The sequence below is a fragment of the Echiichthys vipera genome (assembly GCF_963691815.1).
Source record: "Echiichthys vipera genome assembly, chromosome: 14".
Classification (NCBI taxonomy): Eukaryota; Metazoa; Chordata; class Actinopteri; order Perciformes; family Trachinidae; genus Echiichthys; species Echiichthys vipera.
Genome location: NC_139839.1, coordinates 12,253,017 through 12,266,632, shown reverse-complemented (window position 1 = coordinate 12,266,632; position 13,616 = coordinate 12,253,017). Strand labels below are relative to the sequence as shown.

Here is a 13,616-nt window from a genome sequence, read left to right as displayed (position 1 = left end):
GTCAATAGTACTAACTAACTCAATCATTTTCTTCTCAGGTTAATAAAGTCAATTCAAAAATGTATCTGTATCAGCCTCAAGAATCACCTTGAAATATTTGTATGAAAATATGTGTGCATAATTTGTATACAATATCCATATAGAGTGTGCATCATTTATTCTCATGTATTGGTTTAAGATATTTGGTGTGATACTCAAACTTAAAGTTGCAGTTCAGAAAAGAAAAGAGACATGTCTTCATATGTAGGTCATGAGCCCAATAGTCATATGATCTATATTGTTTGAGCTTCAGTAAAGTACAGTACTGAAAATGTGATTATTTTATGACTTCTGAAGTGTCGCCTGCCTGTCCAAACCTGCACTGCTACACTGTTATCTTCTTCACTGCCTGAGGGCACAGGTCAGGGTTAGCAGCAACCATAACCTGCCACAAAACCGAAACCTGTCATCAGCACATGTAACAAAGCCCAATACCAATGTGTGCAGGTATGCACAGATGCACCAGAAACTCTAATATCATTACAGCTGGTGTACAAGCTGGTTTCTTCCCCCTTTCCTGCAACATATACTATCAGACTGAATACACAATAATTCAAATATTTCAGTTATTGATATACAGTAAAAGGTGTTTGTTGACCTATTTTTTTCACCTTAACTCTAGTGTTTATCCATTACTTCATCCATTTATCCACACGCCCCATATTTAATTTGATCACCACTCCCTCCATCCATCCGTCCATCCATCCATCCATCAGGCAGCTCCGTTTGTTCTGTTTGTACCAGAAGGATTAGCAGTGAGGTCAGAGATGAGATGACATGGAGATTACGACAGAGATAATGGTGTTTGGCTTTAGAATCACTCAGAAGAGGCAGTGGGGATTCAAAGCTGCAGCTTTAATCACAGGTGGGCCATGTGATCTGTGATCTGATTTGAGAGAATGACTTACCCCAGGTTAAGACCAGAGCAGCTGACAGCACTGAAAATAAAAAATGGCATTCACTCATGAGCATGTTTCTTATTGTCACATTTATTCTGATTCAATATGAAAATCTAAACTCTCTCCTACGTAAAAAATTGTGTATTTTTCATGCTTTTAATCTTTTTTTTGTTTAGAAATACTGATGTATTTACCTCATCAGGCTTAGAAAGCCTTGTTCAAATTATACAGTATTATAAGGGAAAACAGCTCTTTGATGGATCTGCTCAGAATATTCACCTTTTCATGGAGAAATAAGTGGTGCATGTTTGGTATTTAAATAAAATGAAAAGGTTGTGAACCTCTGGTATTTAACACTGAGGTCTAAGGTCATTTTCTCGATTTTCACATGTTTTCTTAAATTCCCCTTTTAAATGCACTAAAGGTAACATGATACCCATGTGTTTTATTTAAACGTTGCTAACACATGAACAAAATGTGTATCCAGATGGTGCAATGCCATTGTAAGATGGCCTCATCTTATTTACTTTATTGTAGCCAACAATCACTTCACATGTGTTTATATTATCTACACTTCTTCTATATCTGTACTTGTATTTATATTTTTAGGTTATTGCACCATCCTACCTGATTTATTATTGTAGCACTACTACCTTGCCCTGTATCTTCTGTAGCATAAATTGTTCTTGTGTCTTGTTGTTTGCACCATAAGTTACTTTATCCATTCTTTTGTTTTGCCTAAGGGCCAGGAAAATACAGTTTCCTTCCTAATTCACTGTTTGTGTATAAATGACAAGTGTGTCTTATTTTAGTTGTCTGAGACTAATCAAACCTGAGTCAGGCCAAACTTTTGGAACAATAGCGCCCTCTGTTGGTCGGCCTAATAAAAACAAAAGGCTGCCTTTACCATTGCTTTTTCTTACAGGAGACACATCTTTGAAAATATATCAGTAATAATTCACATTTTGTTCATCATGGTCTCTTTACTAGCAGTCAAAGTCCTCACATTCAGAAAAACCTGACAATCCCATATTTAGAAGAAAATACAGCTGCAAAAAAAAAAATGTCACGTCTGTGATAGCTATATTGACATAGCTGCTGAAATGTAACATAAGCATAAGTTGAATGTATGACTTTACTAAAAGTATTGTGTCTAATCTGTCATGCTTGTTCACAGTCAGCATTGCAAGGAAGGAAACTGGCCTGTTCCTATGGATACACCTTTTTTTTTAAAAAGGATACGAACAAAGATGGATTTATAACTAATTCTTTACACGCCCAAATATTAGGCAGAAGAAACTCAAATAATGAATTTAATCAATACCATAGCAAAATACTATATTGATACAATGATTTGGATTACACACTAGAACTATGGAAAACTTAAAATTAAAAAATAATAAATTGGCAAAAACTATTATTAGATTTTTTTAGGTATTTCAAATTTACCCCCTTAGTTTAGGAGACCCCATACGTTTTTGTTTTTGTTATTCTTCATAACTTTTTCTATGTGTTTGTCTTTTTAGATTTTAATTTATGTTATTGTTATTTCTACATTTAGAAATCCATTTTTTGGTATTGTGTATAGCTCTAAAACATGTAAGAAAAGTATTGTTTATATCTAATCGGTTTTTTGTAAATAGATATAACTATGGCCTGTGGGTGGCAGCAGTGTGCCCATTAGGCCTCTAGTCTGCCGGAAACCCAGAAGAAGACTAAAGAAACAGTCAGGAGAGCAAGATGGCGGTCCCTACAAAACAGTGAGTTTCAATCATGCTGACGTGATTGTGTTAATATGTGTGATTAACATTAAAAGACAACTGTTTCACTCGGTTGGGGGTGTAGCTATAGTGATGATAAAGAAGTTAATATGCTGTAATGGCCGGGGAGTTACAGCTCAGGGTTACTGTGACAACGGAGGTGCGCCCCTCTGACATGCTAACATTATGCTAACATTAGTCAATTAAAACGGCAGTTGGATAATTTGGTAGATTTGGTTCATCGTTTCATTTTTTGATGCATATCTTATTGCTCCATGAATATTGCGCTTGACCTTATGTTTGCTGACAGTCACCTGTCTCATAAACACGCTGACAAACCATCTAATGGGGCGTTGTGAGCTGTGTTGTCCATTTCTAAGATAAACTGTGTTTTGTTGTCATCCTCCACGTTAATGTTATTTACGGCACATTCAAATGGCAGCTTTAGAGTCGGCTACTTTGCATTTCTCCCCTTATGAATTAGCATATGACATGTTCAAATAAGTTAGATATATTTCGTTTGACAGGGTTTATGGGTGCTTTCACACCTGTACTGTAGGTTGTTCATTTGGTCTGGATAAAGGATACATTATTGCATCTTATTTCTGACCCGGTTACTGTTCACACTGACTTTTGACAATCAAACCAAGTGGCGTAAACACGATGGAGTTATACAAACTGACCTCACAAACTGACCCTCACAAAGTACCTCATTGCTTGGACAGTTTTGGCCATTTTTACCCTGCAATATAATTGCATCACCCGGACCCTCAGGGGGAAATCAAATTTGGTTGGTTACAGTAGTTTATGCAGCACTTAAAAGCTTCTTGTGTGTGTATTAATGTTAATCATTGTTAGTATTATTAGACAGCCAATAGAAGTTATGAATAATGTCAGGTAGAAAAATACAGCAACATTACATATCTGCTATCGTCAGGTCCTGTGGTTGGTTCCTTTGCTTTCGCACCAGAGTTCGTAAGTGGAGTGAGCCCCACCTTCTTAAGCAGTCTTTGTGAATCTTCTGTTCGGTTGTGTAATCCACACAAGGCTTCAATTGACAGCTTTGACAACCAGCCCAAATGAACCATGCTAACCGGGCTAAACAGACCTGCTTTCGATTTAACAGAACCAAACGGGTTAGGTGTTAACGTCTTGTGTCCTGATTGTCCACAGGTACGGGCTGATCTTGTCGCAGAAGAAAGGAGCGTCAAAGACCGTGCAGAAACACTCAGTGTTCGAGGATGACTCAGATGATGAGGTGGGTAAACTTTTAGGATTTGTTTTCTACAGGGCAATATAAAATGTCTTTTGTCATTCACAAATCAAGCTCTTATCAAGGTATCACTTGGTATTTTAGCAGGCTTCTGTCCAAATATACTGAATATGTTTGATGTTCCTCAGACCACAGTTGGGGAGAGTCTGCAGAAAGAAGCTGTCAAAAAGAAGATGATGAAGCAGGTGAGGAAAGATTCAAATACTTTACTTGAGTCAACATTATACATTTTTTTAACAAACACTCTTCTTCTGTGCTTCACTCTCTCTGGTCTTTCTCTCTTTCTTTCTCTGTCTAAAGACACGTTTGGAGATGCATAAGGCCCTGGAACAGGATAGCACTGTGTATGACTATGATGCCGTGTATGATGACATTCAAAAACAGAGACTTGAGAGCAACAAAAAAATTCTGGGAGGCACTGATAAAAAGGTAATCTTATTTATGATGAACACTTGGGATTTCAGAGTGATCTAATGGTTAGAAAGACTTTCCAGCATGCATGCTGCTAAAATATGATGCTTCCCTGTGCTTTGGTGCTGCTGTTTCCTGATACTGAGTCTGACTCTAAATTACTACTGGTAAACTTTGTTATGAGCATTCCTCTTTGTCTGTCTCTTTATTACAGCCAAAGTACATCCACCAGTTAATGAAAGCAGTTGAGGACCGAAAGAAAGAACAAGAACGTAGGGATGAGAGGAAGATCCAGAAGGAAAGAGAGGCAGAGGGAGAGAAGTTTGCGGATAAGGACGCTTACGTTACCTCAGCATACAAGCAAAAACTGGAGGAGCAAAAGGAGGAGCTGGAGAAAGAGAAAAGACAGGCAGAGATCGAAGGTAAGGCCGATACTCTACAACTGTTTTTAAGCTGCAGGCATGTGAGATTTTGTTATAAGTGATAAAGGGAGACTCCAGATGTTTCAAACAACATGAATATAGCTTAAAATGGATTCATCCATAGCAATTGTTTGTAATCCCTAAGCAATCAGTATAGCAGTTTAATGGTCTTGCAAGTATTGTAATCAAAGCAGAAACAAATTAGAAGGATTACTTCAGATTTCTTCAATACATTTTATTGTACCAATGAGCTCCTTCCTTAGGGCACACAAAGCATGACTTTAAGAGATGTTGTAAAAAAAAATCTGCTTTATATGAAACAATGTGGGTGATTTGTTTGATTTATTTTTGTTTTACCTAGCGGCTTTGGATGTGAAAAAACAAAAAGACCTAAGCGGCTTCTACCGACACCTGCTGAATCAGACTGTAGGAGAGGAGGAGATACCGGATCGTTCAGCAAACAAGTCAGTCATTGGATCTGCATTACTTTTACATGCATTAACACCACGAGCACACATACTTTTAAAAACTGTTCTGAGCCTTTATATGTTTTTTTTTTTTGCTTCCACAGAACTCAAAACACAAAGGTTTCAAAAGACACAGAGAGCACTTCACCAGTTCCCTCATCTACACCTCATGATAATATTCCAAGTTCATGCAGCGACAGTGAGGAGGGCCATGAGCAGAAGTCTGGGTTTAGCAAGCCTGGGGCAGGCTTGGCACACTCAAAACGGCAATACAGACAGAGGTCGCCCTCGTCAGGGAGCGGAGACGAGAAGGAGCGAGAGAAGGAGAGAGACAGACACAAGAAGAGCCACAGAGATCAAGACAGGGACAGAGGACGGGACAGAGATAGAGATAGAGACCGAAACAGAGGAAAGGAAAGAGATAACCGGCATGGAGGAAAAAGAGACGACAGGGATAGAAGGAACGACAGGGACAGGGACCGAGGCAAAGAAGACGACAGAAGCAGAGGTAAGGATACAGACAGGGAGGACCGGCATGGGAAGAGGGAGAGGAGCCCTAAAGAAAGAGAGAGGGATAGGAATGGGGAAAGAGAGAAGAGGAGGAATTCGGATGAAGACAGGCGCAGGGATAAAATTTCGGAGGACGACAAGGAGAGAAAGAAGGACCCAGAGAAGGACAGGGAAGTGAAGAGGGAAGAGAAAGATCCGGAAAAGAAGGAAGCAGTCAGTGAACGCAGCAGAGGAAGCGAAGATGAACATAAACAAGAAGGCGAGGAGAAGGGGAGCAAGTTTGCAAAGCGCAGCACGGATCAGACGGTAGGTTCGGCGAGGGACAGATACATGGCCAGACAGATGGCACGCTCGGCCTGTAAGACTTATATAGAGAAGGAGGAAGACTGAGAGCTGCGCAGCACGCAACCTTATCACAGTATAGAGGATACGGCTCTTATTTGGTCTTTCTTTTTCTACAAAACGCATGGAAAGACCAAAACCAATGTGTTGGTTTCTTCTTCCGCTCAGTGATGTCCTAAAATAGCTGGGCACTGTAGTTTTCAGCAAACGTTCCTCTAACAGGACTGAATGGTGCATTTGTTGTGGACTATTTTCAGCCGCAGTTTAACACACATTTGGTGCATTAGTGAGTATTTAAAGCACTAATGCAGTGTATGTGGAATTGATTAAAACAGAACTATTAATGACCATGTTCATTGTAATAAGAAAACATGTCGCCCAGCACAACAGGTTAGTCTATTACTGGTATTTGTTGACAATTTACAAAAAATGTTTAATTCCAGCCTTATCCTGTAACCACTGACTCCACCATACGCTGCAGTGGGCACGTTCAAACAGCAGTGTGCTCATAGTCTTTAGTGACGAGAGAGAGACCTGGACAATATCTTTCTTTAAGACTTGAACTGTTGGATTGTTTTGATTTATTATTGTGAAATAAGTACACTGACTTGTAAATATGAGTTCTAACAGAGAGCCCCTTGTAACATCAGAAACAGGAATGAGTGTATAGATGATATCTTATTGCTTAGTTCGAAACAACCGTGTTATGTGTGAGCCAATAATGTTGTGTTTGATGTCAGGTTTTGTATCCTTCTCATGTAGTCAGTGATGAGTTAATAAAATCATTTCTGGTCCACAGTATCCTTCGTCGCATCTTGTATATTCTTCCGTCACTCACAGTTTGATGTTAAAAAGAATAAAGATTCCAGCTCATAATTTCACAAGGTAACAACGTTTATTTCACAATGTGAGCACAGAAACGTGTTACTGCTTTACAGGTTTTGCACAGAGAGACATCAATTCAAAGCTGCAGGAATCATCTTCTGTGCTCCCATGTCAGCTTCGCTCTAGTTGTACATGGAGAACTCGGCAAACTGAAACAAAGGAAGGCAGTTTGTAGGATTGTTAAAATCTTTTATGCTTTCGATGGATTTTCTGAACAGAATGTGCTACAGGTGGGGAATGTTAAAGATACACCAGTCTAACAATGAGCAATTTAGTATGATCAATGCAAAGTGAAAATGTCCATACATGTAATATTTATGGTGCACTTTTATTTTGAAACTCCAACTTTTGTCAAATTATATATAGATATAATAGCTTATATATATTTACTCTACTACATGTGATCATCAGTTTTATCTACAGGTTCCTTAATAGGTTTAAGATTACATACTCTGTCATATTATTGTATACTATACAATAATATGACATTCTGCATTGAGTAGTTTTTAATACAGAAATTGATAAATAATGGGCATTAAATGAAAATAGACTTGCCTCATCCCAGGTCATATTGATCACTCCATTTGAAGCGCTGTTATTGAAGGTATCTGCGAAGAAATCCAAGCACAAATATCACTTTAAAAAATGCCACATGAGCTTAACCAATCTGATATGGAGAAATACTCTGTAAGCTGTGAGGCACACTGTTCAAATCTGTCGTGATTTGTATAAACGTGTGCAGATTTGAGGATTCAAACGAGGTTTAGTTATTAATCCTCAACTGCACTTTTCATTCTGAACAAATAAAAGCCTCAGAATGGTGTTGTGATGCGCTTCATTGTTGCCATGTCACTCACTTGACATATTCTCCAGACGTAACATGAGAGTGATGAATTTCTCCATGTTTGTGTTTGAGAAGCCTGAGTAGCGCCACATAATCAGCTGCACCGCGTGGTCGCTGGGTTTGATTCCTGGTGCACACACAAGGAGGACAGTCACACTCATGAATATGACACATGTTCACTTTTTCTTGTATTGGTATAGATCAATATTAGGCATTTGAATTATATTTAATTGATAAAAATAATGAATATTCATCACAAAAGGATGTGATATTTTATTAATTCTCAAAAAACTGCTTTAATGTATCTTCATCTTTTGACTCTTCCACTCCCACAACATATGGCGTGGTCTTTATACTATGACAGTTTTCCTTAATTTGATTTATTTATTTATTTTAATCACAATATATGGTTCTGGCTGACTATACTTTTGTTATGATTTGGCACTACAAATAAAATTGAATTGAATTGAATATTGAATCGCAATCCCTGTATCGTGAAGTGTATCGTATCGCCAGATTCTAACTAGACAGCTCTCGTGATAAAGTAGTGTTACCTTTAGACTCAACGGCCATCCGGAGCTCAGAGTCAGAGAGGGATCCACTCCTGTTCAAATCTGAGCGATTAAAGAGGGTCTGCAAAAAGACATTAAACACATTTTAGAAACGAAGAGCCGTTTTAAAAAAAATATATATATATATATATTATTATTAAATGCACATCAGCGAGTCCATGTCTACATATCTACATAGGCTTCTTGGGTAAATAAATGAATATGAATACAAATTGAACTACATCCTCACAATGTCACTATATATTTGCTGCCTAAGCCTTACCTTGTATTCATCCATCTTTTTCCAGAGGGTTGAGAATTCGTTGAGGGTCATGACCCCCTTTCTTTCACTCTTTGCAGGTTAAGGACTACTCATCGTAAAAACAGAAGACATTGAACAATATAACTCCTGATCAGAGTGTTAGGATTTCATTTGTTTTTTATGGCATGCTAATGTTGGCTGGTCTAAGCAGCACAACAAGGTTAGACTTTTTTATTATTATTATTTATTTTTTTTGTAGGATACATCCACAATAGCGATCATGCTGCGGCAAGTGTCGTAGCCAAAGCTGTCCCAGTGGCCTGTGAATGGTAGACACAATTGAATTCAACCGTTTGTTATTAAACTGTTAAAAGATTTGGTGCCATGACTTCATGACCAATGATTGTAGACCAGCGATGTAAATCTACTCACCTAGAGGGAAGTTGTCATTCAGGAGCTTCCTGAGCTGTATGAATCCCAGCTCTCCACGCTAACAACACAAAGTGGGATGGACGGATGTCAGATGAATAAGACGGAGGAAAAGGATGAGCAGATAGATGAGTGGAGTGGAAAAAAATAACACACCTGATCAGCATAGCTTTCAAATATGTAACGGACGGAGCTTGAGACATTGGTGTTCTCGTCCTTGTCATCGTCTTTGCCGGTCGGTATCTAGAGATGACAAGTTAATGGATCAGACATCAAACTGGCAAACTACACTTGCTCGCTCTAACTTGCAGCTAAAGTAGGTGTTGCGTTCTTTTTATTTCATACCGTGGGAAGAATCAAGTTCCCCCCCTCCTCCTCGTCCTTGTCTCCATGGCCATGGTCATGGTCATGGTCATGGTCATGGTCGTCATCATGTTCATCATGGGGACTAGACACAGTCAGAGGATGTGTTAATCAGACTTCAGATTTTTCGGATGGAAATGTCTTTATCATATTATGATCTCTGCTCAGTCAACACACAAGACGGTACGATTCACTTTCCAATCCTCTTTTGCGCATTTTGTCTGTGAAAGTCACCCTTTTAAACGAGCATATGGCCCCTGTTCACATTCATTCATTTTAATTCATTAAAATGAATTCATTGATTTAATTGATTGGAGAGTAAAAAATCGTCACATTTTGAGGGAAAACAACGTTTAAAAAAAAAGGTCATTTCATAGGAATAAAGTCACAATTTAATGAAAATAAAGCCACAATATTCCACCTATATTCTGCTGTGCATTATGTTATCGCTGTAGTAAACGACAGCCTTTAAAATAAGTACTGTGTGTATGTTTAGTTAGTAACAAGGAAACTTCTCTTCAGCTTCCAAAAAATATACGATGGACCCGACCTCAGCATCTTCACTGACAGCTTTAATCCTCATACACTGCTGATTGCAGCTTTTTTTTAATTCCATCTATCGTTTCAACAAAGCATGGGTCAGATATTATAATGAGCAACCCTCGTTTTGATGTCAAAGTCTCCACCGGGATTTATTTATATCAAACATGACTAAGTCCTTACGTGAGCTTAGCATCAGTCTTGGTGTAGACAGTGAGAACGAAGTCACCACTCTGGTAGGGTTTCATGGTGGAGGGGACGATCAGGTACTCTCCGGGCTCCAGACTGTGGTCCTCAAGCAGCTCCCTGTTACCTGTGTACATCTGAATTTGCTTCATAGGTCTGTTTTGGTTAAAGAATCTGGAATTCAGGCGTCCCTTTGGTGTCTGAGGAGTAAATGAAATGTATTTAATGTCACAAAACGGCTTCCTGAGCATTAAACTGCATTATTCGGATTATTCAAATGTGAAATGTGTTTTGTGTACACAGGTGGAGTGGTATGTTTGTTCTTACCCCTTCTGGAAGCTGTTGGATGTAAAGAAGAAGAAAATGTTTTCAAATCAGTCAAAAATGCTTATCACAGCGAAAGCCTTAAACAATGGCTGTTTCATAATTTTTGGTATTTTGTATTATTTAATAATTTAATATATAATGAACCAAAAACACAGGATGCACAACCTTATAGACGGTAACTGCGATCGGGTGGGTTTGTTCCCGTCTGCGGTTCTCCTGCTCAGGTTTCTGCATCAGAGAAATGTAGATGTTTTTGTCCTTCTGCTCATCCCTGTCTATTATAGACACCTCCAGGCGAAACTGAGGATTTGTCTCAAAGGTAGCTATGGGTGAAGAGAAACATTAACAATGTCAGATGACAATTCAGAGACGTGGTTATTGACACAACAAACATCTTGTCCTTGCAGCTATAAAGGTGACAGAACTGAACTCACAGTTAGACCAGCTGCCTCCTGCAGATCTCCCTGCTACCCAGCTGCCATCGTAAATCATGCATTGCCACTGGCAGCTGATGTCGCCGTCGATAAAGTTGGGGTTCTCGCAGCAGATGAACAAGGAGTCGAAATTGCGACAGAAGTCTTCCAGCTCAATCCTAACAGGCAAAGATATACAGAAGAGAAGGCCAGATGTCAACCACTGGGACAGGCAAAACTGAGGCAGTCCACCTCCAAACTAAACAACAACCATATGGCCTTTAGTTCTTCTGTGTATTCAAACTTCATGAAGTAAAAAAGAAATGTGTGTTATTATCAGGCCCTGTCATGTAAAGGTACCTCATGCAGTAATGTCTCTGTGACAAGGAAGCATGGGAAAATGTACACTGCTATATACTGATCAGCAGTTGCTGGTGGTAACACACCCAGAAACACAAATGTGACAACTTCACATGGTACTTTTAATATAGCTAATTTACCAGAACTCTCCATCTTCGCGGTTTAGTAACTTCTCCTTATCCACTGGGCTAACTCCATTCCACTTGTCAGACCTGAGCACAAGAGGAACATAAATTTGTTCATGGTTATTCTTAAGTTGGAGTGCAGTTTACGCTAGTGTTTTTTTTATTACTAAACATGCACATGTGGGTGTATGGATGATTTCAAGTACGCCCTACTTGTCACTCCAATCTCCGTTCCACTCTTTTCTGCCCCAAGGGTTGAATACTCGCACCAGTTTCACTGTCACGCCGTACCACTGGACCTTAAAATCAAAATGATGAATTGACAAATCAGAACCAAAATCCAAATGTTTCTTATTTTAATCATCCACAGTTACACGCACATGGATGTTACCTTAGTGACAGCTGTGACAGTATAGGCATGAGAATTCACAATTCCACTGCCTTCTACAGTGTTTTCACTCGAACCCTGAAACAGACAAAACAGCTCAATCACACAACTGCCTTTTTGAAAAAAAAACAATTAAATAAACCAAAACAGTTCCTCCTGCAAACTGGTTCTCACGTTTTTTTGGGGAGTCCCGCAGCAAATCATCGACTGGCACCCGGTGGCATTGCTCAGAGAGTCCCACAGTTCGACATCGTGGCCTCTACTGTGGGCATCCTGGAGTTCGAACATCTTGGCCACGCCTCCGCAGAAATCCTTGCAGGCCTCTGATGGCAACCCAGCATCCAGGTCTGTGTAGGAACCACACACTCTGAGGGAGAGGGAAAAAAAGATGTAACGTCTGCAAATGCTGCCTGTACAGGTTGTTGATGTAAGATTATGCACTTCATGTGTTGAAATCCATGAAAATACTTTATTTAGTTTCGTACTTGGCGTATGCCTTCTCCAGCAGAGGAACCCAGAACTCATTTCCACCTTTGCTTTTCACAAACACCAACTGGTTGTCGATTGTTGGCAGGAGGTCATCAATGACAACATCCACCCACTTGCCATACCTCCAGAACTGACACAGAAAGGACAAGCAAGAATTACAAGTTAGTTGACGGCCAGTTTATAATGAAAGCATTGTTTTAAACCACTTAAGTATCATAACTCCTGTACCCTGAAGTGAAATATCCCTGCATAGTCCTTGAAGTTCTGATCCAAGGGCACAACTTGCACCATCAGGCCCTTCTGAAATGTCAGCGAGGCAATTGCAGCCAGAAACCAGCAGTTACCTGAGTACATGGAATAAACAAATCGAGCCTTATCACATAGATCTATTTTTTTTTTATTTTCATTTGGTGTTGTCTTTAGCTGTAAGAGAGATGCTTGCTTACCAAGACTGCCTTGACCGAAGTCAAAGCGTGAGGCTCCTTTGGTACAGAAAGTAGGCTCTTCACTGCTGTTTAGTCCTTTCAAGATGTCCTGGATGACACAAAACATAAAAGAATTCAGCAAGTTTAAGTACATAAACATATATACATATACATAAGTTAGAAGAATTAATCATATTTTAAAGTATTTTACTGCTGGTCGAAGCCACTCCACTTGGCGTTTACGCCAGCTGGCCATATCAGGCAGGGCTCCCAGGGATCGGCTGTTAGGTGGGAAGGTGTTGTCCACAAACAGCGTCCTTCTTCTGAGGTGCCTATCTTTCAGCGCTGCAAAGTCCTGGTTGTCGAACTTGGCAGGGTTGGATGGGCTCCCCTCGTTGCCATCTTGGTAACGCAAGTTGATAATGGAGGTGCAGGATTTGGATTCAGGCATGTTGACGAGAGGCTTCAGGCAGATTCTGTGACACAAGAAGAAGACAAAATAAGAGAATTTGAATTGGAAATGCAAAAGCTGTGTTTCAGAGATCAATGGGGATAATTACCTGCGATTCCGCGAAGGGGGCTACAACCAACTGCTGCTTTCCTACGGAGGAAGAGACTTGGAGGTAACTGATCTTTGCAGCAAGCATCTCTCACTTATATTCACACTGTCTTACATAAGGCCAGAGTCAGACCCGCCTCCAGGAATGTCTAGAAAATCTAAAGTGACAGGGAGCTTAGAGGCCTCTGACTGAGAAAACTGGTTTTGTGGTATAAATTATCGCATCCAGTGAAGTGACACCTGACATTCTAATTGTCTCCTGTCGGGCCGGCTAAACTGCACAGCTCCTTGACTCTATGAAATTCACAAAGCCCACATAATTGTACTCTTGTTTTTCTTTTTTGTTT

General features: G+C 39.6%; 2 protein-coding genes across 2 annotated transcripts; one reads left to right on the top strand and one right to left on the bottom strand.

Moving 5' to 3' along the window:
• The first annotated feature begins 2,673 nt into the window (after positions 1-2,673).
• nsrp1 (nuclear speckle splicing regulatory protein 1) lies at positions 2,674-6,833 on the top strand. The gene is made up of 7 exons (XM_083926514.1): positions 2,674-2,698; positions 3,872-3,956; positions 4,100-4,156; positions 4,272-4,400; positions 4,597-4,804; positions 5,166-5,268; positions 5,376-6,833. The coding sequence occupies exons 1-7, from the start codon at positions 2,679-2,681 to the stop codon at positions 6,169-6,171; spliced, it is 1,398 nt and encodes a 465-aa protein (XP_083782640.1). The 5' UTR covers positions 2,674-2,678; the 3' UTR covers positions 6,172-6,833.
• Positions 6,834-7,130: 297 nt separating this feature from the next.
• LOC310956877 (calpain-1 catalytic subunit-like) lies at positions 7,131-13,161 on the bottom strand (the record flags this gene model as incomplete). The annotated part of the gene is made up of 19 exons (XM_083927252.1): positions 7,131-7,157; positions 7,564-7,616; positions 7,866-7,979; positions 8,407-8,485; positions 8,930-8,985; positions 9,098-9,155; positions 9,251-9,337; positions 9,440-9,542; positions 10,181-10,383; positions 10,676-10,833; positions 10,945-11,102; positions 11,424-11,495; positions 11,622-11,707; positions 11,800-11,874; positions 11,971-12,163; positions 12,282-12,415; positions 12,514-12,629; positions 12,732-12,819; positions 12,922-13,161. 19 exons carry the CDS (start codon positions 13,159-13,161, stop codon positions 7,131-7,133), a joined length of 2,100 nt encoding a protein of 699 aa, XP_083783378.1.
• Positions 13,162-13,616: the final 455 nt, after the last annotated feature.